The sequence below is a fragment of the Cibotium barometz genome, chromosome 48 (genome assembly GCF_041138505.1).
Source record: "Cibotium barometz isolate CiBa-2024 chromosome 48, ASM4113850v1, whole genome shotgun sequence".
Taxonomy (NCBI): Eukaryota; Viridiplantae; Streptophyta; class Polypodiopsida; order Cyatheales; family Cibotiaceae; genus Cibotium; species Cibotium barometz.
This window is the reverse complement of record NC_141093.1, coordinates 15,168,868-15,196,611: the sequence shown is the minus strand read 5'-3', so window position 1 is coordinate 15,196,611 and position 27,744 is coordinate 15,168,868. Positions and strand designations below refer to the sequence as shown.

Below are 27,744 nucleotides of genomic sequence, written 5' to 3'. Positions count from 1 at the left end.
GCGGCTAAGAGCTTTTGCCCTAATGTTTCTCCTGGAGGGAGATCAAGCCCCTCCATTGTGGCTGGGGGTGCAGAGACTACTTGAAAAAGAGGTAAAAAATCTAATTATCTACTAATCCTAATTAGCCAAGTGATTAGCAAGATAATGGGCTCATAAACTTGATGGATTCTAGGCTAGGCTCTGATACCATGTTAAATTTGCAGCAATGTGATGAGCTATGGTGGATCAAATGCTAGAATCAACATCATTAACAAAGAGATTAGATGATAATTAAGACGTGATTAGTGAGCAATTAACTGATAGCTTAATGTAGGCATGGATAATCAAAAACCAGCAAATTCTCATTAGGCCAATACATCAATTTATAGAGTTTACATCCAAGCATCCAATCCCACTGATTTCTCCTTGATTCACTCCACCTCTTTTGCTTGATTCTTCTCTCCACCTCCAGAATATCTCCACACCTCTTAAATCTCCTCATGCTACCCTTTATTCTCTCCTAGTAGATACTTCTCACCTTTTCATAGGTTCTCTCACATTTATAGATTCTCTTTTACAGCCTCTTGCCAAGGGCTTATTCCCGCACACACCCTATTCACTTGTATATTTCAACAAAAGAGGCCTAAGTGGAATCCAAAAAGCCAAAAGTGCATCTTTCTAAGGTACAATTATAGGAAGGTCAACTGGTACTGGTGTACCAAGCCTGTTATTTGAAACGAGCAAAGAAGCTGGTTCAGCTTGGGGGCTATTTTTGGTCCACCAAATTCTCCCTCAAGATGCTGTGCAACTCAACACATTGGAAGGCCTTCTCCTACCATCGGTAAATGGCTCAAGGATCAAGGTGTATAGCACACCATGTTCCATGCCCCCCCCCCTCTCCCCCTGGTCATACTCACCTGGCCACGTTCCGAAACGCCTTCCCCACACGACTCACCACCGCCCTTAGGTCCCCAACAATTTTCTACTTGCCCCCCTTCCCACTTTCATACTCGCCACCTATGCCACTTTTCATGATCGTCCCCCTCTTCATGATTTTTGGGGAATTCCTACTCGCCAGCGCATCCTTCCCACTTGTGCCATGCCACCCTTGTACTCGCCGAGCGCCATCCCCATTGGGTCTTCTCCAGCTCACGCTTTCTTCTGCTGATCGGGTCACCTTCTCATAATCGCCCAATTGCTCTTTGGCCACCTCTCATACTCACCTAAAACAGCTCCCCGTCACCCTTGCTTTTCCTACTCCGCCACTTGCTCGCCTCTCTGCCGTGGCTCCTCCTCGTCTCCCAACTCCACCTCCTACCTTTGCTTGCCTTCACCTACTCGCCCCTATCCCTTCTCCCACGTCTTCCACCTCTATTCCCTTTTCATGTTCTTGCCTCTTTCTCCTACTCCGCCCCTCTCCTTGCTCACTTCCATCTCCTCCTCCTTTTCCTTCTGCGCACAGCACTGACCAGCGGCACCTTTATTCAATAAAGAAAATCAATCCTTTTTACCGCCTTCTCCTATGCCGTCTTTCCCATTTTTTGGCTCTTCCTATTTTTATCTACTTTACCGCCTCAAGCACTACTTCTTTTCATCTTCCTTTATTTTCTTCCTACCACCCTCCTACCATACTTCACTCATGGCAGACAGCTTCCCTGGCACTCTTGTTCTGGCATTCCATTGCCAGGTTTTTATGACCTGTGGAGCACCCACCATCTACACGGGCGGCCCCGGCCACCCAGGTGCATCCTTTTGCAACCATGCCTGTGACGACGACCACTCTGACCACCACCCCGTCAGGAGCTGGTTCCATAGACCGTCGCCTTCCGCATCTGCCACTACGGCAATGGTTGCTCCATAGGTAGAATCTCCGCCCGCTTCAGATTCCTCTAAATCTTCATCAGCCTCCTCTGACAGTGATCCTTAGTATTTCCCCTCTCAGGATGATGCTATTATCCCCATTTCTGTCTCACCTCTTCACCCACTCACTCAACACCATCCCACCCGCACCCCACCCGCTTCCATCCCTGTCTCGATACACCATTTTCCCCTGCCTCTTGCCTCCACCTCGCACACCACTCCCTTCACCATTAATTTCATCGATCCACCCCCTTCCATGTTCCTTAGCTTACCACTTTATTCACTCCAGTGGAATTCACCACGTTTGGCTTGACAGACTTTGCTTGATATGGATGCCTCCCTTTGTGCCGCTCTCCTTACCAAGTTTCCGATGATGCCCATCGCTGCTCCAACACTCGTATCACTGGTATCCCACTCACCGAGTTCTCGGTCGCCTTCAAAATCAGGTATCCACTCTGGAGCAGTGCCCTGCAGGAAGCCGAATCAGAGCTTACTCACCTCCGCACGTCATCTTCCCACAACACAGAGGAGGTGCTCGAGTTAAGCGAACAGGTGCCACAACAAACCAGGGAGTTAGTCTCTTTACGAGCCCAAGCAGTGGAACTGGATGCCCTTTGACAGTCTTTCGTCCTCTCCAGTCTCTTCTCACCGGATCCTAGACCTCTTCATCCGTTGGGGTACCCAGCACTACATTGGCCAGCACTCAGAACTTTCCCCCAGCATGAGGAGGGCCTTTAGTTTTTTATTATTATCATTGTATATACCATCATTTCATGGTGTCACTATTTTTTTTTTCGATTGGCCTTGGGCCCAAGATCCTCCCGTAGTTACTGATTTTCCACCGCCCGCATGCGTCCGCCCGTAGGCACTTAATTATCCGTCCGTAGGCGATGCTGCCGAAGAAGCACCAAGGGGGGTTTTGAACCCATGACCTCTTGGTCCTAGGCAAACACCTTCACCAGTTGAGATTGGTTGATGTCACTAGTTTCATTATTGGACCTATCATCTTTTATAATGTATTAATCACATAGTGCAGCTTTTCATTATGTAACAATCTCTCAGTTCATAGTGTTTTTTTCTATCTTCCTCACTGAGGACGGTCAGCACTCTAGTGGTGGGTGACCTGTAGCGACCAAGGGTGCCCACACTGGACTGTTCTGATCGGACCATCTCAGGGTGTCACACTGGATCACTGCCACAGTGCCATAGTGGATCACCGTTACACAGCCGCACCGCTACGGTGGATCACCCGACACTAGAGAAACCATTCCAGAGCAGTCGGTGGACTATCCAGAATTGGAAGCGCACTACCAACAACGAACACATGAGTGGTTCACACAGCGGCATTGAAGGCACCACACTGACACTCCAAGTGGCATCTACCAGAGAGAGGAGATTCCAGTGAAGGCCTGTCACTGTCACTCTGATACCGATGCTACCAACTCCACCGACTCCACCACGTTGACAGATTTTAGTGGTAGAGCTCACGCTACTTCTCTATAGCTCCTCTATCACGTTGATCTCATCAACATCACATAAAACAACAGCAAACACTCACTCTAGATACCAACTCCAAGACCCACCAGCACCTTCATTTATCCAAACTGAAACAACCACCCACCATGTACACAAAAAAGGAGCACCACCCTTGTAAGGCAAGGGACCTTAGCATAACATCAAGTGTCTTCTCAGCTTCTCATAGAACAAGGTACAGCATGGTATTATCTCAATCTCTTGGCTCAGGCATACGTTCAAGGGGATTATCTCTATAACTCATACAATTCATTCTCATCATCGACTCTGATGATACAAGGCTTATGGCAGGAAAATTCATCATCATCACATATATCATAATCAAAGCTTCATCATCATGCCAGATCTTCACACAACACCTTCATGCATATGCTAGATATCTTTACAAGATGGTAGGATAATGCAATGCACACTCAAGGGACATTATTATTCAGACTTGCACAAAGGAAAATAGAAACAAGAGACATATGTCTTCAATACATGCTGGCAGCTCATCATAGCTCTTTCGTCAGTATACTACCTTTTACTCACGAGAACAGCATCACATTTTATACCGGCCAGCCCTCCTTCTTCCAAGGCTCCTCTCAGCAAGAGGAGGAGGTATCTCTCTTGGCCAAACGCCAAACCATCACGATCATCAAGGATAAGTCATCAATTGTCTTCAATTGAAGCAAGAACATGGCCTCAAACTAGACACGCCAGCAGCATGCTCACACTGTCAACAAAGCTGTAATGTAAGGCTAACGCCTTCAACTCCAGCAACAAGAATCATGAAGGAGTTTGCCTTCTCCATAAACTTCAAGATCTTCAAACCCTCAGTAATCCAGCATGACAGCATCAAGCTAGCTTCATGTGTGACTTTGGGTAGCCTGGCATCACCATTCTCTCTCTCTCTCTCTCTCTCTCTCTCTCTCTCTCGGTCCTATTCCAGGCAGTTACCTTTTTACAGTGGCTATGGGAGCTCCCTCAGTAGAGGTACTCCCGATTGGCATTGACCTCATCCATATAGTTGGCAGAGGATGGAGATACTCACTGCTGGTATGCTTGGATGAGATCATGGTTTGACCTACATGGTTTGTGGATAGAGGCACTACCACCCTTTCAGTACAGCTTGGATTGTCCATTTTTGGATCTCACCCGTTCAGAGCAGAACCGCGTGATTAGGATGGATATCGTCAGAGTGGACACAGAGAGAACATGGACTAGTCCCCTCCTTGAGCCCTTAGGCACGAAAATGGCTCATTACAAGAGCCATTTTCTACACCTCTCACTAGATGATTTTATCACCCGCCCACCTTTTTGACTACTTTCTGCTTTGAAACTACCATTGTTTCCCAAAGACTTTCAATTCACAACCCGCCCAACGTACATGGATGTACACCTATCACATGGGATATGTTGTGCCATTGGACAGATCCGGACCTCATCACACTAGGCTGTGGATTGAGACAGGGCGATATGTGCATTAGATCTCGGATGACCGCATTTGTCAGCTATGCTACCAGGAGGTAGAGACAGAGGAGCACTACATTTGCCTATGTACAGTCTATTATGAGATCCGAGGGAGATATCACTGCCTCTTCCGAGAGGGTTTTGGGCTGTTACGCAGGGTCATGGAGTTTCAGGATCAGAGATGCCTGGGATTATTCCTACTTGAGCTCAGGAGACACAGAGAGACCCTCTTGGCAGATAGGAGACCGAGCCATGATGTACCTAGACAGAGGATCCTGACAGATTTCTTAGGCACCAGCAACCGAGCCCACACACCTCCTGATACCTCCTCCATCGGGCCATCAGGGCACTGGCCATGCTCCCAGGGAGTCACCACTGATAGAGCAGTCATCTTATGTCGTGCTTGTCAGCCACACCCACCAGGATCCTGACCACATCATCTCACCATCTCCAGATCAGAGCCATTATTGCTCGGCATCGGAGGCGCCTACCTCGCTTCTACGACCTCTCTATTCTAGACAACCCCATGGCGGAGATATTTGATCTGAGGAGAGGGCAGCACTTCAACTGATCAGCATACATGGATCTACTTGATATACATTTTTCAGTATTTTCTACTTAGTATCATCTAGGAGTCTTACTTACAGTTCTTATAACTGTAAGACAATCAGTTTATTGTACTTTTCAGTTTCATTTAGTTGTTCTCTTTGAGGAGACACCAACTTCAGATATACTCTCAGTTTTGGTCTCATAGGCCATTATGGCCTCTTAGAGACGTTAATATATCATTTCATTTGATTTCATTTCTCTCTTTCTCACAAGGAATGGATAGCCCAAAAGCACAACACCCCTCCCGGTTGTTGCAGGCGACTCCCCAGCTTCCAACCTCTCCATGCAGCTTCTATTCCCAGCTTCAGTCAGAAGCATGCCACTTGTCAGTCCTTCCCTCATGATTAAGTGCTTCCCATGCAGTTTCTATATTTAACTTCTACGGACGACTTTGGCGGCCACCACTTTGCCCATAAAGCTTTGGCTAGTGCTTAAACCTTAGCAACAATAAATCAAATTTGAATGGCCTTAGCCCCCATTCCCACCTTATAAAAAGGTCTCCCCTAAGCTTTGTTGCTAGTATTTTCCAAGCTATGTTGGTATCATCAAGACCAAAAAGATTCAAGACTCACTCTCCTCCTACATGTCCTGAGCAAACATAAATCCAAAGCACCATACTACATCCTATCCTTAAGCTTCCCACCTGGTTCATTTGAGTCTATCCGTCAAGTGCTGTAGGCACTTGTCTATTTCAGCCCGTGTGTCGTCCTACTGACTGTGGCCACTGCTGGGTGCACACAGTACAGTGAAGGGCATCTAACAGTGTCTTGGAGTAATGTAAGTGTTATTGTCATTCTTGTCATTGTTTTATGTGCTTTCCTAATCCGTCTATTCATGTGTGCGCTGCGCCATGAGCATTGAGGACTCCGGACATATTGTCCAGATGAGAACCACCACTTTAGTGTGCTGGGCAACCAACCCTGCTACGACCGCCCTTGTGTATTGTATCCATAGATGGGCTCAACATCTTCCATCATATTAAGTTTATTAATTGTGAGATCTACGTTCACTGATCTGTGCATCCTTATTTCAGTCATACAGTTCTCTGTTTGAGTGTCTTTGCAGATTGCCATCTAAGCTCAGGCAGTTGTCACCAGTTGTAACATAGGTTTGCAGTCAGTAATTTCTAAATTATTCTCCATCTCTTCTTGCTGAGTTCTTTTTATGTGAAGGTCCTGCTATTTTTATTGACACACAAGCTGCATTTTCTTACAAAGAATCATACATGGCAGGCAGGGCAAGCATTTTGTTCTATGTTAGTTTGAGTTATAAAAATGAGTAAACAATTGGAAGAATAAGAAAGGAGGAGAATCATTGATGACACAGACTACATTTCCAACTCTATGGCCTTCCGTTTTTTTGCTTGGAAGGGTCACACCTGCATGACTTTTTTTTCTGCTGTCCTATAGATAGGACTACATCATGATGCCAAAAACTTTTCTTTTGACTTTTGTAAAACCTTTTGCAGACTTTACAAGAGGAATTGATAAATATGCGTTTGCGGGAAAAGGACCACCCCTGTGCAATAGGTTAAATTAACACTCTTCCTCCTTAGGAATCACATTTACTTTTTTTGGGATTTTTTTAATATAGTGAAGATGTATTTTTATTAATAATAAGAAAAGAGTACATATAAACTGTGGGATAGTCTTCTCAAACAATCAAGAGAAGAACTACCCACAGAAACTGCTCAATCCAAAATCCTCTTAGTGAGTAGTTTCATTGCATCTGACTCCGGTCTGTTTATACTCACCAAACTAGCAATGTTAGCTTTCACTAAACAAATAACTTTCTTAGGATCTACACTTTGCATGCCATCATTAACAAAGACCAGAGTGTTCCTCGTAGACCATATCTCCCACAGGCATGTAAATCTTGCAAATCCAAAAAGGCTATTACTCTCCTCTGCTGGACCAATCTTTTTACCCAAAACCCAATGGGACCATGTACATTGCAGCCCAAAAATGTCCCCCCCCCCCCCCATTTAGAGAGCTATGTCCCAAAAGGATCTTAATGCCGGGCAATCCCAAAAGGCATGCTTGAAATCCTCGATGGCTGTTTTGCGTCTTGGGCATATCCCTGAGGCCATATTTCTAGGTCTAGTTGCAGCATGATGCATTTTTGCTTCTTTTTCTCTGCCAGCTCTTTCCCTAATAGGGCTGCATATATGTTGTCCATTATGGATCTCCCCTTAATAAAGCCATGTTGTCTGGGGGAAATCACCTTTTGCAATAATGGAGTCATTCTCGTTGCCACAACTTTAGCTATGATTTTATACAAGACTTTAAGCAGGGGGGAAGAGAGAGAGGGCGCAGCAATGCATGAAGCGAAGTGGGCAGCGTGGAGAGAGAGAAGTTGGTGAATAGGAGCTACCTACGCGAAGCGCAATCAGCAGTGAGGCTGAGGGTCATGCCATAGGTCTGAGAGAGAAAGAAAGAAAGTTATATTGAACGTCTTCAAAAGACCCAGTGGGTCTATGAGACCAAAAGTGATACAATAGTGTCCATGTAATCTCATCATGGTACAAAAGAAAACAAAAACTAGAGCTATGGGCCGGGAATGTCAAATCCGAGCCATATGATAAAAAGTGGGACCATCATCATCAGATAACCCATGGAGCTAACCCCCCGGTAGGGGGAGGGGGCCATCAAGGATATCGAGTATGGGGTTAGCCTATAGAAGGCTTTGCAGATCCGCAGGGAGTGGGAAAGTGGCTATGTGCCTCTCCAAAATCTCCTTAAGCTGGGGAGGTCCAGGGAGTCTGGGACGTCAGGCTCGCTGTAGTGCCGTGGCCCAGTCTAGAGTCACACCAGAGTGGGGTCTGCAGGGAGAGAAAGAAAGAAAGATATATTAAGCATCTACTAACGACCCAATGGGTCTATGAGACCAAAGTGATACAATAATGTCCATGGCATATCTTATCATGGAATGGAAAATAAAATAGAAGAAAGAAAGAGAAAAGAAGAGAGAGAGAGAGAGAGAGAGAGAGAGAGAGAGAGAGAGAGAGAGAAATGAAATGTTGTATTAATGTCTTCAAAAGGCCAAAATGACCTGTGAGACCAAAATGATATCATTTCCATGGAATACATCATCATGGTACTAAAAGTGAAACTAAAAGAAAATATCCATAAAAAAGAAAAGAATATCTCACCTAGGGCGCTACAACATGGTACCCAATGTAGTAAGGCTGAGAGAAAAGAAAGAAAGAAAAGATATATTAACGTCTACGGAATGCCAGATTGGCCTATGAGACAAATCCATATACAAGTCCATGTCCTGAGTATCATGGAAAGAAAAACTGAAAGGAAAAGCTAATCCTAGTTATATGCAGCTCACTATGCAGTCACTGTCTAGCATGCCATAGATGTACAGTCATGATAGGTGGTATACCACTAATTCCACCCAGTGGAGATGGTGGGGTGTAGTACATCATACATGGGGCATGGGGCGAGGAGGACTCTCACATCTGTTGTGCCCTGGTGTAGCCTCTAGACTCTCTCCTCCATAGCTCTACGGTATCGTACTTGGATCTGGGCAGAACGGGCCTGATGGAGTAGTGGTGATCTGCGTCCGGGTAGTCGCGGTGTCCTGGCAGATCTGATCTCCGAGGCTCTCTGTAGTGTGAGCCCTTGTGAGGAGGTAGATGATACAGTGGGAGGGGGATGTGGCTTGCTGATAGGCCTGTAGAAGCTGGAGGTAGACAATGAAGAACTGCATTGCAAAATACAGGGTTTGGAGAAAGAGAACAAAAAGATGGCAACAATGCTTACAAAGACTGTTGTTGTTGGACCCTCAGCAAAAACCAAAGAAGCACATGAGTGTGTGAGGTTTCTCAAACCACTTCATCAGTTGACTAAAGGGAGTGGGCAATATAATCAGTGGGTCTATGCACAATGTGTAAACATGCAGAATATGTTTTCCAACCCAAGTGAAGAGGTTGATGATGCAATTGCAAAGGTCCTAAGAAAAGGTATGGTGAAGTCTGCATTGGAAAACCCTAAATTTAAAACCATTGGTGATGATGCCGCAAGAGTATGCTTGAAGGAAGTAAGCGATACATTTACAGCTACAGATGCTCAAGGCATGTGTGACAAGGTAGGGATTAGCTTTGAATCCTATGCTTTAATTTATAAGCAATTGGATGTAGAGTTTAAGGCTGTTCTTAACAACAGATAGGTGGTGCCCAGGCCTACACCGTTCCATGTGAAGAGCATGCCTGTAAAGATCTTAATGCAAAAGTCTTAGACATAATTGGTGAGCCAATACATTTGGAAGAGACACAGATGCTTAAGTCGGTGTTGGTTGTTGGGATCTCTGGCTCTGCACCTTTATAAGCCTCTCTCTATGTTGGTGTAGCTCAAGGAGGAAAAGGCCTAAGCATCTCTCATCAGGATACTCCATCAGCCGGCTAAGTGTGCCAAAACCCTCTTTGAACAAGCAGTGGTATCTCCCTCTAATCTCATAATATACAGGGCATCTGCATATGTAATGCTCTTTTGTCTCTACCTCTCTGTGACATAATCTGCATACTTTGTCCTCTCTAGGGGTCCGTGCTGCTCTCCCTACCTCAATCTCCAGAGTGTGAGGAACTTTGATCTCACCAATAGTCACCCTCATAGCGTGAGACATGTGTGTACATCCATATAACTTGGGCGTCTGACAAATCCATCCTCTATGAATCTAAGGAAATGATCTGTGTAGTACTGCATCTTGGTGGGAAGGGGACCGGACCAAGTCTTCCTGGTGTGCATCTAGATCAAATCATGTCTCAGAACTCTATTCCTCTCCTCTCTCAAGAGAGTGTAAAGTATGGGGAGTCATCATCATACTGGAAGGGCAGTAATCTATCCATGTTGAGCCCATGTGCTGAGAACCACTCATCTACTGCAACATACCATGATGGGTGATGGCCCTCTGTGGCAATACTCTGTGAGGACTCCATGGCCAAGTGGGGTGGCCTCTCTAGACCCATGCCTCTGATGCATCTGATGTAGGCTATAGTTTGAAATAGAGCCTCTACCATCATGGGGGGCACTGCAAGCTCTGCTTTGATGATCTCGTGTGGTACTGATGGTTTGCTGCGAATCATCCTAGAGATCATGAGGATCTGTGGTCTCTCCATTCGACGCCAATCATATGTGGAGAGGTTAGGGGCCCATACCGGTGCTGCATACATCATAGCTGGGTGACTTGCTTCACCTCCGTAGTGCTATGTATCTCCTTTGACAGACCACCTTGGCATCTGGCTCATCTCGTCACCCTCTCATATAAAGCAATGATCCCCAGATCATATCTGAAGGCCCCCCAAGAGTCTGCAATCTCTGTAGGAGCCGGTCCGTGGCACTGTGTCGAATCAGAATGCTTTGCAGAAATCACAAAACAACAATAGAGTCTCTACTCTCGTGACTTGGCCTGCTCAATCAGGCTCCTCAAGGTGAAGTGATAACTGCAAGAGAGATAGAGATCATGGGTCTTTTGTTTCATGTTCTTGGTATTCCATGATGAGATTTTTGTGGATAGTGTTGTATCACTCTAGTGACATGGTTTTTTTTTTTGGGTCTATTTAAATTTTCCGTTCCATGATGAGATATGCCATGGACATTATTGTATCACTTTGGTCTCATAGGCCCATTGGGTCTTTAGTAGACGCATAGTTTTGTATCACTCCAATAGGACCTCAAAGGATATGAGACTCAAAGCAATAGGGAGAGCATTATTAGACATGGGCACCGCACATAGCTTTCGATGGCGTCGCTACATCTAGCTCTCCATATGTGCCACGTAGCTATACCGCTGCAAATCTCCCATCTTTGGAAAGAACTTGGCATCCATTGACATGTAGATGGAGCTAGGATTGGCACTGCAGAAATGCGAAGATGAGAGACCTGAAGGGCTAGTCCCCTACCTTCCTCCTCATATGACATGACAACCACAGCCTCAGTGGCCCAAGCAGCTGTGCCTCACATAACAATATGGGTGGGGGCCGATCCAAAGTGAAAATGCGTAGGATCCTTTGCCAAACCTGTCGAGCCTTTGGGAAATCCCAAAGACAATGACGCTGAGACTCTTGGGGATGGCCACATCTTGGACATAATACTGGTGTATCTCCAATAGCTAACCATGTGCCAACTGCCAAATATGTGCCAGCTGCCACATGAGAAGGGGATCTTCGGTGCTGAAGTGACGTGAACCTGCGCTGCTGCCCCCGCCTGCCCTCTGTTGCCTCCGCCTGCTCCTTTGCTGCTCCCACCTGCCTCTGTTGCCTTCGCCTGCCCTTATGCAACCACCTGCCTGTCCCTTTGCAGCCTTCGCTAGCCTTTCCTCAGTCCCCGCCTGCCCTTCGCTAGCCTTCCTTCAGTCCCCGCCTGCCCTTCAGCTTCCCCCGCTAGCCCCTCTGCTGCCCCCCGTCTGCCCCTTCTCCTGCCCCCGCCAACCCCTTTTGCTGCCCCCCGTCTGCCCTTCAGCTTCCCCCGCTAGCCCCTCTGCTGCCCCCCGTCTGCCCCTTCTCCTGCCCCCGCCAACCCCTTTTGCTGCCCCGCCTCCCCCTTTGCTGCCCACCCCTTGCCTTCTTTAGTCCCCGCCTGCCCCTGTGCTGCCCCCACCTTCCCCTTTGCCCTTGTTTCCCCAGCCTCTCCCCGCCTTTGCCCCCCTTCCTCTGCTCCCGTTTTCCTAGAAGCTATTTTATCTGGATTCAAATCGGCTTCCCACTTTTCTTGATTGGTCTTATGGCTTTTTCTGCCGCAGCCAATCTCTCATCACCCCCACTGGCCGGGAGAATCATCATTTTTTCACAAGACGAGCTCACCTCTCTTCAGCACGACATTGACCTTGAGCTCTAGACTACCCTTGTTGCGAGAGTTTATGGTTCCCACCCCTCTCGTTCGCGCAGGCCTGTGAATGGCTTCTAGCAGCTCTCACTTCGGAGCTGATTGTGCACTTTCAAGATACTCATTTACTTGGTCGAGGCTTCTTCCAGGTGGACTTTCATTCTTTAGAAGCTACTTCTCAGGCTTTGGCTAGCAGCCCCTTTCCTCTCGGTCCTAGGAAGATTTTCTTCATTCAGTACTACCAGGTGGGCTTTGATCCAGTGGTGGAGTAGCGCCTTACCTTGGTCTCACTACGGTTCCGTGCTCTTCCTAGGTCCAATTGGAAGCTTTTAGCTTCCATAGGAGCATCCTTTGGCCAGGTTCTAGAGGTATCAATCCTCCCGAGGTCTCCCGCCTTAGCTTCCGCGGCCATTACCCCGGGTCCTTGTGCTTGTTCCTGATCCATCGATTACTGATGATCATGTTATGCTTCAGAGACCTGTCTCATTTCCGCCAGAGGATGGAGATTGTAGGCAGACCTGACTGGTGTCGGATTTGTCGTCGACGACAGGGTCACATTGCTAGAGATTGTCCTAGATCGAGGGCCATGCTAGGAGGCGGCGTGGTCCTGCCCATCAGAGGCCTTCTGCAGATACCGAGACTCCAGCTCCCTTTGCCACAGCAAACCACACAGCGTTGGGTTGTGGTTAGGGATGGCAGGCACCTCGGACCCCCGTACCTGCCCCTTCACCCACACCCCCTGTGGAGCACCCTAACCCCTATGCAGCTCTTGCCTCACAAGATGTTGATCCTTTTTTGGAGGATGAGGCCTTGCAAGCATATGATTTGGATCCCTCACAGGAGGATGTTGCATTACAGTTACAGGATGATTGTACGCTTGAGGATGATGTTGCACATTCGCATTGTCATGGTACCTCTCTAGTTCTGAGGACTAGCCCTGGCTTTTCCCCGGAGTGGGAGAGAGGTAAGGTTCACATCATCAGATTTTCCCTCCCTAACCTATGCGAGACGTACTTCCGCCTCTGAAAGGGTCCTTCGTCGACCACAAGATCTGGTCGTTCCTACTTTGAGTCTTTATGAGGATTGTCTCTTGGAACATTCACGGTCTTGGGGGTTTTTTTCCGCACCGACGGAAACAAATTGTAAAAACCGAGCTTCATTGTGCAGTCACAGGTGGACCTATGGATATATTGCTCTTGCAAGAGCATAAATTGGATGCTAATCAGTGTGGGAGATCAAGCAAGCTTCTCTCGGGACACACCTTTTGGTCACCGGCTGATGGTACCAAGGGTGGTGTTTGTATCTCTATTTCAGCTTTGATCTTGCCTTGCATCATTGGACATGGTGTCATTTTGCCTGTGAGAGCGCAGTGGATCCTTCTTATGCATGGTACTACACGCATTGGTATTCTCAATCTCTATGCTCCTAACCATAGAGGTGAGAGGATTGCCTTTTGGAAATCTCTCACTACATTGATGCCTCTTGCCGACCATTGGATTATTGGTGGGGATTTTAACATGGTTGAGATGCCAGCGGATAAAAGAGGTGGACATGAGGGCTTGGTGCATCCTCTTGAAAGAGCGTCTTGGGAGAGGTTTATACTCTCCATTCATGGTAGAGATTGTTGGCATGAGGATGACATTTTGAGGAGTCCATCCACTCTTCTTTATTCATGGGCTAACAGGAGAAGAGATGTAGGATGTATCTATGCACGGTTAGACAGATTTTGTGGATGATTGGGTGCTTGACAGAGGTGGACATACTTTGATTGCTACAGGCACCTCCAAATCGGATCATTGCCCACGGATCATTGCCCAGTGGTTTTATGTATTAGAGATCCGAATTGCCATGGATCAACACCCCATGTACGCATCCCTGATCATTTGTTGTCAGATGCAGAGCTATCGCGTCATATGCTTGATCTTTCGAGATCTCATGACTTCTTACAGGCCTCTCAAAGCCTAGCCTCTGCTCTCTGTGATATGAGTGACTTTTATCACACGTGTCCTGTCTACTACGAGGCAAGAGGCCTTGGACTTAGAAAGGGCTATTAGACGTAGATTGGCTGCCTTGCAGAAAGAGCACGAGAAACATCCTCATGCTCAATGGGTTGCAAATTCTTTATGTACTGTTAGAGCAGAACTTCATCACTCTCTTGAGCAGCGCGCGGAGTACCGTTTCCATGCCCAGGAATCCTTTTGGACACAGATGGGTGGCAGATGTAACAAACATTTCTTTGCTTCTCACAGCCCGTCTCATGCTAGAGATAGTGTCAGGCAGTTTTGCAGGATTCACATGGCACTCTTGACCCAGATCCTCTTATGGTTAGACAGATTGCCACCGCTTTCTATTGCCAGCTTCTTAGTGCTGAGCTGCATTCTGATTTGAGACACAGGGCACAGAGGAAGGTTTGGAATGCATTACCACATTTGATCACTGAGGAGATGTGTGCCGCTCTGGATGCCCCTTTTTCTATGCAAGAGATCTCATGCCTTTCCTCATGGTAAGTGTCCAGGGGAGGATGGCCTCTCCCCTGTTTTTTTCATTACTTTTTGGGATGAGATTGGGGCGCTGAGATCACATCGGCTTTGCAGGAGATGTGGGACTCAGGTTCTATGCCTTCTTCTCTCATTGAGGGGCTTATTTATCTTATTCCTAAGAGCAGGGATAAGACATTGATTGGCCAGTGGAGACGTATCACCTTACTTGGGATTGCCTATAAGATTCTTGCTAAGGCAGTGAGCATCAGGTTGTAGCCAGTTTTGCAGGATGTTATTCATGATACCTAGAATGGATTCTTACACGGCAGGAGCATCTTTGATAACATTTTCTCGTTTTGGAAGGCCGTCGAATGGGCTAAAGCAAGCAATCAGCCCTTAGCTATTCTGCTCTTGGATTTTAAGGCGGCCTATGATAGAGTGGATTGGGACTTCCTTGAGGGTACTCTTAGTCATATGGGCTTATCTCAGAGATGGATCAAGGGAGTTTCATGCATGTATCGTGATGCCCACAGTAGAGTTCTTGCTTGTGGTGATAGAGGAGAGCGGTTTTAGATTTCTGGCTCAGTACAACAGGGCTGCCCATTAGCCCCTTTATTATATATCATAATTGCAGAGGCCATGAGCATCTTTCTCTGCTCCACTGCTGGTGTTTCAGGATTGAGGTTGCCTCTTCGTAGTCAAGAGGAGTTGGTTGACTCTGAGTTAGCTGATGACACAGCCCTGTTTTTGGAGGCTTCACATATATGCTTATGTTCCTTCCGGGTAGCACTATTTTTCTCTGGTCAGAGGCTTGGATGGCACCTCAGACACTCGTGCTAGGGTAGCTTGGCTCACAGTTATTCAGCCCAAAAGAGAGGGGGGCTTGAATATTATCGATCCGGATGTTTAGTGCAAGGCGTTGCTTTGCAAACTTGTGGTCAGAGGTTTCCTACCAGGCATTGAGCCTTGGAAGGATTTTTTCTTGTCTCAGATTTCCAGATGTACTCTAGGGTCGAGAGAGACTGGATGCCCAACACACGTTTTTTGTTCATAGAGGCTGATATTAGGGCACCATCTTCCCCTCTTATTGCAGCCATTGTGGAGCATGGAGAAGCATGAGATATTTTTTGCGACAAAGGCTTCCGAGGTTGTTGGACGAGGCTGACCGACAACCTATTATGTGGAACGAGTTTATTAGGGATGAGGCTAGTCGGCCACTCGGTGCATCTCGTTATATGCGATGGTCGAGATGCACATACATAGTTCTTGCTTGGAATACCTTTAAGAGGCTTCCGGAGGATCGGAGAGTTGCATCTACTCAGCACCTTAGGGGCTCTCCCATTCGTATTGATCAGATTGATGCAGCTATTCCACATGAGTGGCTTTCTAGGACCTTTCACGGAGACTATCATCCGAGTTGGCTGGGAGTTTTTTCGAGGATAGGCATACCTCTGCAGGTCATTGCTCTCCCGGGCCAGGAGGATACAGATTGCCTCATTTATTCTATCATGCCTGTAGTATGGAGGAGATCATCCCAAATACTAGGCTTAGTCTAGTTAGGATTGTTGGTCGCTCGGGGAAGCACTGGTTCATTGACCCTTCTCCTCAGATAGTGACTCATGGCTCTTGGTGTTTGTGGCTATATGGTGGCAGTCCTATTAGATATCTTCAGTGGGATCCAGGAGAATGGGAGTGGATTGATGCCTTCGATCCTTTGAAAAGCCTTCCTTTTTTCAGTTTCACTATTTGGAATGCCAGGCTTCTCCTCACTCGACTGATGCATAGGATCCCTACTCTCAGGCCTCATTGGGAGAGCTATGATATTTCTCCAGTGATACAGCACAGATATTGGCATAGACTTTGGCACTCATACAGAAGGAGCCAGATCTCTCATTTCTTTTGGTTATTCTTACATGGTGGTCTCCCCACCAATCAGTGGAGATCAGTTTTCGGTGTAGCACCTTCTTGTCTTAGATGTGCGGCAGATTCTAAGTCCGTACAACATTGTCTATGGGGATGCAGCATTGTACAAGAGATTTGGGGTCTTGTAGCCCAACTTATGGGCAAATTGAGTGGCCAAGCCATGCATGTGACTTGGGGGGGAGTTGCTTGGCTCTCCCAGTCCGGTCCGCAGCTTTTTTATGAGGGTAGTGGTACAGATTCTGCTATTTTCATTTGTAGAGGTATTGCCCATCATGGTTTATTGCAGGATGTTCCTCACTCTGATTATACACCCCCTAGACAGAGGATTGACACCAGTTGGGAGATTATTGCCAGTATTACAGCATGGCAGATCTGGAGAGCTAGATGCACGGAGGCTATTAAGGGTGTCCAGATTTTTGGGTCTCGGTGCATTAGTACTATATGGGGTGATATCATCCACACTCTTATGGCTACTTGGGCTCGTTGCATTCAGGGGCCCTCTCGTTCTGCGCAGGCGAAGAGTGTGATATTTATGCGGGAATGGGACCATGGCATCTTCTTTTCCTCTAGTACCACAGGTCTTACATGGCATCATGATGCTCCTCAATGGTTGAAATCACCTTACATATTGGGGTGATTCTATTCTTTTCTGGCTTATAGCTGTGAATGTTGTATGTTTTTCTCATACTTAATAGAAGTCTCTTTCTGAAGAAAAAAGGGCGATCTTCCGCGCCTGAAAACTATCCCACAATTGCTTCATAAAGTCTGTGGCAAGAGGCCTGGGAGCACTAATGTCCTGCTGCTGGAGAGCCCTCTACCTTTGACATTTGAATCGTGTGGCCTCATGCAGTGTAAGCAAAAAGGGGGTGCTAGGCGTCTCCTCACTGTCCTCTGGATCCTGCCATGTCCACTCTCCCATTGGAGAGTCGTGAGAGGCCGGCCCTCCCAAATCCATAACTGCCAATCTCTCTTTGGCCACATTGGCCAGTGGGGGAGGGTCGATTGAGAAGGAATTATGGATCTGAGAGACCAAATTGAGGAAAACCTTGGCAAACACCCTTATTGATTGAGATGAGTTGATTGAATGCTGGCCTTTCTGTCTGTGGCATTGTGAGTGTTTCTTGAAAATATAGGAAGGTTTTTACCTTGTGATAATACCTTTCTTCAAAGATATTCTTGAGCTTTAGTAGCTGAGTATGTTGTTTAAAGATATTCTTGACCTTTAGTAGCTGAGTATGTTGTTTTCTCTTTTTCCTTTTTGTTTTGCAAGAGATGTCTTTTCAGGGGCTTTGACTATCTCCTTTCATTTATTTGATTGAAATATGTAAATTTTATGCTAGATTGTTACAGGTCAAAAGGAAATTTATCAGTAGGCGAGTTGGCTAATGTTCAAAACATGAATCACAGAACTGAGATATCACAGCAAGAGATCCTCAATCTGAGTCGTGATTTGCAGGTAAACATCATTTATAGCTTTGTTTTTATACATTCCTCTAATTGTTGATCATATTTTAGAGGCATAATATGCTTTTTCTAAAGTTTGTGGTTGTCAAAGTGGGATTAACTTCTTTGCTCGATAATTTTTGTATATAAAAGAGAAGTTATTTCTTTGAGGATAGCAACATCATAAGAATTTTGACTTTGTCTCATTTGACAACAGTATTCTATGCTGCTGACGTTTTTCTGAAATTATAGGATTTTCAAGTAACCATCAGCAAGCTGGAGGAGCAGTTGATTGAGTTGCAAAGAGAGAAGGATCAGTACCAGGTATTAGGATGGAGATTTTTTTTTTTTGGGGGGTTTTTTGGCTCCCTTCAATAAGTCCATCTGCAGTCGCAATTTGTTACCCACCTAGAGATGGCTAGGTCTTCCTGCCTGAAGGCATTACAACTTGTGGCCACAAACCTGCCACAATACCAAAAAAAACATGTGGGTATTTGAACTCGGGAACGACCTTCATGTTGTCTTGACATCTAGTTTACTCATGGATCACATGTAACAGCTTTTTGGTCTCGTAGACCCTTCGGGTCTTTTGTAGACGTTATTAATATTATCTTTCTTTCCCCAAGTTGTAAGCCCACACTGCTGGGCTAGGTTGGTGGCTGTCCAAGGACAAAGCAAGTGTTGTCCAAGCCAAAAGATGTGCAACTTTGTCTTAAAAGATGAAACCATAAAGCATTACCGCTATCAATCCGTGCCAACACCCATTCTCGTGTTTCCATTTTTTGTTCCCATGAAAGGAAACTTCATAGCAAATACAAAGAATAAACAATACAAAATCTTCCAAATTGAGTCATCATTCATCAAAATAATTATAAATATCTGCTGAAGTAGGATGGCTCCACACTTTTTGTGCGCTGCTGAGCCTAGGGGGGTGGAAATGGGTGAAAGTCATGTAATATGTGTCCTTGATTACACACAAGACACTATTCTGGTTTTCTAGTGATCTCCCTCTTCTGAGGAAAGGGGTTCTCCTCAGCTGTGTGAAGGCATCACATGATCTGCAACCAACATTCTTAATACCTGAAGGTTTTGATCTTATGACAACCAGCTAATATATGCTCATTTGGCCTTTTTAATTTCAGTACAAGATTGATGAAATTGCTACAGAAATGAACCTCGTACTCCAAATGATACCGTCATGGGAAAATTCAAGGGAAATATCGGAACCTCCTATGTTGTTTCTGATTGAGATGACCAAACGCATCTTGGCTGACACCAAAGAGGCGGGGGTGAATGGAAACAAGGACTTGAAAGCATGCAACTCTCAGACAGATGCTGGGGTTGAAATCCTTAAAGATATACAACAGAGATCAGTATTATTGAATCTCACTTCATCACCGAGTACAGAACAAAAACCCAATTTAGATAATATTGATGCAACGACCGATCTAAATAAGGTATATGATTGAAACTCTTTTATTTCCTTCTAGGATACAAGGCAGAGCTATTTTCTTGGATTGCAGCTACACTTCTACATACAGAGCATGTTAAAGCTCTTTTCTCATATATTTCAAAATTGTCTCATTATTCAGGAAAATTCTTTTGCTGGTACCAGGCATTTGTGGACAGATGCTCCCAGCATTATAAAGCACTATCTAAAGACCATACAAGTTCTAGAGAAGAAGCTTGCCAAGCGAGAGCAGGAGCTCAGGGAAAAGAATGAAGCCCTTGTGGAGGTCAACAATGATCTTGCAAGAGATGAGAAGATCTTCTCAGAGAAGGTTCTCCTCTATCTTAGTGTACCATCATTAATAGTTTTTTAGTTGTTGGCTTCATGCCAAGGATTATTCATGTCGTTGACTGTTTGAATGGTCAGATGAGGGAGATCAAAGCACTAAAAAAGTTGTCAAGGGAGCTGACTAAAGAGAAAGACTGTCTGCTTCAGAAGGTTCAAATGGATGCAACGATTATCTCAAATTTGTCGCATGATGCGTTGGCTAAGGAGGGTGAATTGTCTAGGTTAAGGGCTTCAGTTGAATCTCTACACATGCAGCCACAAGATATGTGCTTAGTTGCCAATATCGACAGTTTCCTAGATTCTGATAAAAAGGGACAACAAAGAGGGCTTTTAGATTCTGGAGCAGAGCTATATAGCAGGGAGAACTCAATTTCTTTTTGCAACAAGGTACTCTATAGCAGCCTTTGTGTGCCATGTGTTTGCAGGCTTAGTAGATTACCTGCAAGAGAAATAACATTGAAAGCTTGATGAACTGTCTAGATGAAATGGCACATAGCACAAGATTTTTCTGTTGAGCCATGGGCTCTAGAGGCTAATGTTCTTAAAGAACCTTCGATGCACATGCAATAAGCCTTATCTGGAAGGAAATCCTAATGTGTTTCTCTACATCCTTGGATACCTACAGTCAACTCATATGTCCAAAGTGTTTGGAAGTGCACAATCAGCTCCGAAGGGAGAGCTGCTAGAAGCCAAGCCTACGAACGAGAGGGGTGGGAGCCATAAACCCTCGCAACAAGGGTGGCTTGGACCTCAATGTCAATGTCGTGCTGAAGAGAGGTGAGCTCATCTTGCGAAAAATTAATGATCCCCGGCCTGTGGGGGTGACGAAAGATTGGCTACGGCAGAAGCCATAGAGCCAATCAACAGTGGGTGGCCAACACGAATCCCGTTTAACTCTCCATGTAGGCGATTCTTCTTCTTGAGCAGGTTTCGAAAAACAACAATGGCAATGGCGTTGGACTGTAGGCGATGGCTGTGAACCGCATTGTCCTCTCCTTCCAGCCACCAAGGTCCTTTCCCTTGAACTTTAGAAATGAGGAGCTTTGCAATGCTTTGGTAAGTTGATTGGGCCACAAAAACAAGAATCCAACTACTCAAATTGAAACTTTGAGAAAAAATGCCTATGGAGTATTCTTTCTAATGTGAAGCACAAGTCAAGTGGAGTAACAAAGAATTTCATTCCCGTGCTGATGGAAAAGGATTCACAGCCAAAGCAAGGAATTTAAATAAAATCAATGCCTTCATTGCATCAGTAAATGGTTGTTTGGTCGAGGCTTCTTCTAGGTGTGGACTTTCATTCGCTAGAAGCTTCTTCTTAGGTTTTGGCTGGCAGCCCCTTTCCTCTTGGCGCTAGGAAGATTTTTTTTTTCCTTTTCAGAAAGGGACTTCTATTAAATATGAGAAAAACAAACAACAATCACAGCTATAAGCCGGAAAAGAATAGAATCACCCCAATATGTAAGGTGATTTCAACCACTGAGGAGCATCATGATGCCATGTAAGACCTGTGGTACTAGAGGAAAAGAAGATGCCATGGTTCCACTCCCGCATAAATATCACGGGCTTCGTCTGTGCAGAACGAGAGGGCCCCTAAATGCGATCCCAAGTAGCCATAAGAGTATGGATGATATCACCCCATATAGTACTAATGCACTGAGACCCAAAAATCTGGACACCCTCAATAGCCTCTGTGCATCTAGCTCTCCAGATCTGCCATGCTGTAATACTGGCAACAATCTCCCAACTGGTGTCAATCCTCTGTCTGGGGGGTGTATAATGAGAGTGAGGAACATCCTGCAATATGCCATGTTGGGCAATACCTCTACGAATGAAAATAGCAGAATCTGTACCACTGCCCTTATAAAAAAGTTGCGGACCGGACTGGGAGAGCCAAGCAACTGCCCCCCAAGTCACATGCAATGCTCGGCCACTCAACTTGCCCATAAGTTGGGCTACAGAACCCCAATTTTGCTGTGCAGTGCTGCATCCCCATAAATAATGTTGTACAGAATCAGAATCTGCCACACACCTAGGACAGGAAGGTGCTACACCGAAAACCGATCTCCGATGATTGGTGGGGAGACCACCATGTAAGAATAACCAAAAGAAATGAGAGATCTGGCTCCTTCTGTATGAGTGCCAAAGTCTATGCCAATATCTGCGCTGTATCACTGGAGAAATATCATAGCTCTCCCAATGAAGATTTTTTTTTTTCAGTGTTAGGTGGGCTTTGATCGGTGGCGGAGGATCAATGCCTTACCCCAGTCTCACTGCGGTTCCCTGCACTTCATTGGAGGCTTTTAGCTTCCATAGGGGCAGCCTTTGGCTAGGTTCTAGAGTTACCGGTCCTTCGGGAATCTCGCGCCTCAGCTTTCGTGGGTGTTACAGCCACTTCTGATGGTGTACCCGGGGTCCTTGTGCTTGTTCTTGATCCATCGATTAATGACGACCATATTATGCTTTAGAGACCTGATGGCTTTCATTTCTACCATAGGATGGAGATTGCAATTAGACCTGACTAGTGTAGGATTTGTCGTCGACAGGGCCACATTGCTAGAGATTGTCCAAGATCGAGGGGCCATGCTAGGAGGTGGTGTGGTCCTACCAATCAGATACCTTCTGCAGTTGCTCAGATTCTAGTTTCCCCTATGCCACAGCAGACCACACAGTGTTGGGTTGTGGTTAGAGATGGTAGGTGCCCTCAGACCCCCGTACTTGCCCCTTCACCCGCACCCCTACTGGAGCACCCCAACCCTTATGTAGCTCTTGCCTCACATGATGTTGATCCTTCTTTGGAGGATGAGGCTCTGCAGGCACATGATTAGGATCCCTCAGAATAGGATGTTGCATTACAGTTACAGGATGATTTTACCCTTGAGGATGATGTGCGCAGTCGCACTGTCATGGTACCTCTCTAGATTTGTGGACCAACCGTGGCTTTTCCCCGGAGTGGGAATGAGAGGTAGGGTTTTCATTGTCAGATTTTTCCTCCCTTACATATGCGAAACATACCTCCATCTCTAAAGGGGGTCCTTCGTCGACCACGAGATGTGGTCGTTTCTACTCTGATTCCTTATGAGGATTGTCTCATGGAACATTCAGGGTCTTGGGGGCTTTTTTCCGCGTCAGCGGAAATAAATTGTCAAAACTCAGCTTCATTGTGCAGGCACAGGTGGACCTATGGATGTATTGCTCTTGCAAGAGCATAAACTGGATTCTAGTCACTGTGGGAGATTAGACAAGCTTCTCTCGGGACACACCTTTTGGTCACCAGCTATTGGTACCAAAGGTGGTGTCGGTATCTTTGTTTCAGCTTTGGTCTTGCCTTGCATCATTGGACATGGTGTCATTTTGCCTGCGAGAGTGCAATGGATCCTTGTTATGCATGGTGGTACATGCATTGGTATTCTCAACCTCTATGCTCCTAACCATCCAGGTGAGAGGATTGTCTTTTGGAAATCTCTCACTATGTTGATGCCTCTTGCTGACCATTGGATTATTGGTGGGGATACAGAGTTTGCTGCACCCCCGATGGTAGTGGATGCACCTTCTAGATAGTCACATACCTCCATCGCACCAGTCACATGGATCCCCACAGGTACCCAAGGCTTGCCCTGGAGTCCTCAAGATAGCTAGCACTTGAGGGCCACTCTCGAGTATGGTATGCACTAGTTTCCACTTGGTTCTCAGTATATGGGCTCCGCATGGACTGCCTACCCCCCCTTCAGTACAGTTTGGACTCCCCTTTTCTCCGGCTGTCTTATGAGGATACCAACCGGGTTATCCGGTTAGCTCTTCTCAGCCTCTACACCCATTGCACATGGATCACACCTCCGGAGCTCCCCACGAAGATGCACTTCTACAGAGATCACTTCCTCACACTCATTGAGGATGGATTCGTCGAGCAGCTGGGCTACTTGAGTGTTCACATGTCCCATGCCATGCAGATTGTGATTGTCCAGATACAGGTTTCATCCCACCGCCTCAGAGTGGAGACAGGTAGAGCTGAGCGCATCTTCAGAGCTGGGAATCTCATACGGAGACCCAGAGAGAAGAGGATCTGCCGACTATGCCACACAAAGGTTGAGACGGAGGAGCATTACATATGCCGCTGCCTAGTATACTATGAGATCTGCGGGAGGTTTCACTATCTATTTTGTGAGGGATTTGGTCCACTCTCCAGGATCATTGACTTCCAGGACCAGCGTTGCCTAGGCCTCTTCCTACTTGAGCTCCGTAGACACAGGGACATCTTCTTGAGAGAGCTTCGGGCCCAACCACCCCGCCCCCTCCCTCGCTAGCCAACCATCACCAATTTCTCTCCGGACCCAAGACCTGGAGGACACTGACATACTGGATCTTGTGGACCCTCCACGAGCTGCTCTGGACCTACCTCGCCCGAGAGGAGTTACCTTGGACCGAGCCTCTGCACTCCAATGTGCCTGACGCCCTCGGCCCTCCCGGCGGCCACGATGACCTCATTAGCTCTAGATCCAAGACATGCTCCACCGCCATCGAGCTACCTTTCCACGTGACATAGCTGAGGGAGACCTCTCGGCCATACTCATTAGCCCCATGCTTGATATTTTGGAGAGTGGTATACCATCTACTCGGAGCTGATGTTGCTCTCATGTTTCTATGTTCTTAGTATTCCATGATGAGTTTCCATGGACAGTTTTGTATCACCCCAGTGAGATAGCTATGTTTATGTTTTCTTTGTGTTTTATTTTCCATTCCATGATGAGATATGCCATGGACATTATTGTATCACTTTGGTCTCATAGGCCCATTGGGTCTTTAGTAGACGCTTAATATCTCTCTCTCTCTCTCTCTCTCTCTCTCACCCACCCATCATACAGCCACCACGCACTATTTTTCACTTCACTCAGGACCTAGCCGAGGTGTACGACTATCATGTTCATGATCAGCTATTTGCCTTAGATCCATCGGCACCCATGGCCATGCTCACCTCCCAGCTCTCACATGTACTGCACTCCGTAGCCGCGAGGAGTTTCCCATACCACATACAGACAGGATGGCCACCTACATCTGGGAGCATGCCCCAGAACCGATGGTATGATGATGAGTGCAGAAACCTTTACCGCAGTCTCCGAGTGCAGAGGGCTCGCGGGGAGATCACCCAGAGGCAGGCACGCAGGAGGATGCATACTCTCACCCGCCGTAAGCGGTGAGCTTATGAGGAGGCTCAGTACTGGGACACATATCACATGCTCATGAGCAGAGATGCTGCTGCTGCTTGGAGGAGACTCAGAGAGCCCCGTCCTCCCACACCTATTGCTGATCCTCAGACATGGCAGACATATGCAGAGAGACTTTATGATGTGCCTGCACAGCCCCCTATACCACAGCCCACAGAGCCATGCTCCACAGTCTCCACCTTCTTCACCCCACCTATGGTTAGGAGGGCCATATGCCGACTCCAACATGGAGGGGCGACAGATCATACAGGATTACAAGGAGAGCATCTCATCTATGCTATTGATACATTGGCACCATTTCTTGCTCATCTCTTCATCATAGCTCTTTCAGAGGGGTTTCCGGCTGAGTGGACGCATTGAGGTGCCTGATTGATCAGGCCAAGGCACGCAGGCCAAGGCACGGAGGCAACGGCTCTATTGTTGCTTTGTGGATTTCCGCAAGGCATTTGATACTGTGCCCAGAGAGCACCTCTTTCGGCGACTACAGACACTAGGCATACCTTCAAACATGATGTGGGGCATATACAGGCTATATGAGCAAGTCTTTGGGAGAGTCCGATGCCCAGGAGGCTTATCCGACACAGTTGCTAGCACCATTGGTTGGCAGGCCTTCTGCAGCCTCCCAGAGGAGATCCACGTGGAGAGGCTGACCCATATTCATGTATTCATGTATCCATGTACTCATGTACCCCATTTTGACTAGTAGCATTAGCTTCCCCCCTACTGATGTATTGTGGGGCTCTCTCTTCTCTTTTCCAGACAGTGTATCAGATGTCACATGGTTGTAACTTTGGTCTCATAGGTCACTTTGGCCTTTTGAAGACGTTAATATAACATTTCATTTCATTTCATTTCTCTCTCTCTCTCTCTCTCTCTCTCTCTCTCTCTCTCTCTCTCTCTCTCTCTCTCTGCCCATTGGGTCTTTAGTACACGCTTAATATATATTTCTTTTCTTTCTCTCTCTCTTTCTCTCAAATGCTCAAATGCGGAGCACCTGGTGAGATGACGTGTGCGCCTCTGCCCGCCTCGCTGCTCTGTGCACACCCACCTGTGCACCTCTGCCCACCTCTCTCCTCTGCTCTGTGCGTGCCCAGCTGCACGCCTCTCTACTCTACTCTTCTGTGTTTAGGCAGTCACCCTGTTATGTTATGTGCGCGCCTCTCTGCTTTGCTCTGTGCATAGGAAATTGCCCCCTTTTTTCCCACCTAGCCTGGGCGCGCGCCTCTCTGCTCTACTCTATTCGTAGGCAGTCACCCTGTTCTGTTCTGTGCGTGCCTCTCTGCTCTGCTCTGTGCGTAGGCTGTTGGCACTTTTTTCCCACCCACCCTTGCTTAGGCCCCCAAGCCAGCAACTAGGGGAAAACATGTCTCAATCCCAGGAGGGAGAACAGGATGGTGAGACAACCTTTTGATAGAATGTGCAGCGGAAGAAGGGAAAGTGGAAACACAAGAACAAGTGAGAACCTGCTCTAAGCACTGAGGGAGATCTACCAACTCTTCCTGGAAAAGGACAACAAGAGGGCATGGAAGATGTTTCAGGAGAGACAGTCTGGTACTCCGATTATTGCACCTGAGGCATGGCATGCTTATGGTAGAGAGTTGTATGATACACCAGGATAGCCCCCCACCTCCCCTCCACTGGGAGCTAGACTGACTAGCAACACATTTTTTACTATGCGGATGGTGCTAGATGTGATAGACAGGTTATAGAATGGAAAGGCATAGGATCATGATGGGCTAGTTGGAGAGCACTTCTCATATGCGCTTGATAGTTTGGCTCCGCTGATTGTACATGTATTTAATCGTGCTATTTGTGAGGGTTTCCCGGCAAGCTGGACAAAGCATACCATTGTACCACTCTTTAAGAGTGGGGACCCCATGGTATCAAACAACTATAGGCCGATCGTGATTGATCATTACTTGGCCAAACTATATGGCTCTATATTGTAGTCGAAGCTGAGCCGCAGGGCAGAGGCATGGTCACCGAGCATAGGGACATGCCGGCCTCAGGAGAGGATTTACTAGCTTGGATCACATACTTACACACCGGGCACTTATTTGAAGAGGGCTGGGCACATAAGAGAAGGATATACTGTTGCTTTGTGGACTTACGCAAAGCCTTCGGTACCGTACCACGTGGCAGGCTTATGCACAGATTGCAGGACATTGAGGTACCTAAGGATCAGAGTGGTTTAGTACTTTAGGTACGGTGCGGTAAGGTATGTGTACTGTAAAGATAAGTATTTTAAGTATGCTCACATATATATAGTAAAATAAGGAATATCTAGCATCCATACAAAAATAGCCTGAAAGAAAATGGTAATGCTAAAATGAAAACTAATCCATTAACTACTGAGCAATAACCATTGACTAAAATAATTAAAAAACTGGCCAAATAAGTGTTGTACATTGATTCTCATCTTTGGTACGCAGACCTTATCCGTACGATATACGGTATGTATGGAGTGGTACGGAAAGTATTGAAGGTACACATTGGATGAGTACGGGTATGGAATGCAACTATGCTAAGGATAGGCAGTGGGGGATATATGCTTTGTATGAGTCTGTGATAGGCAGAGTTCGAGCTCCAAGCGGACTATCCGATATGGCGACCAGCACGAT

The 27,744-nt window shown here is 46.5% G+C and overlaps 1 protein-coding gene across 1 annotated transcript in view; it reads left to right on the top strand.

Annotated features, from left to right (window-relative positions):
• The window catches only part of LOC147610860 (uncharacterized), a 104,154-nt gene that overhangs the window by 42,530 nt on the left and 33,880 nt on the right, over positions 1-27,744 (top strand). Inside the window, exons 9-14 of the mRNA XM_086785486.1 lie at positions 6,902-6,962; positions 18,004-18,119; positions 18,359-18,430; positions 19,249-19,563; positions 19,699-19,887; positions 19,983-20,291. Of these exons, the coding sequence (XP_086641612.1) occupies positions 6,902-6,962; positions 18,004-18,119; positions 18,359-18,430; positions 19,249-19,563; positions 19,699-19,887; positions 19,983-20,291 (1,062 nt within the window). The remainder of the gene's footprint in view (positions 1-6,901; positions 6,963-18,003; positions 18,120-18,358; positions 18,431-19,248; positions 19,564-19,698; positions 19,888-19,982; positions 20,292-27,744) is intronic.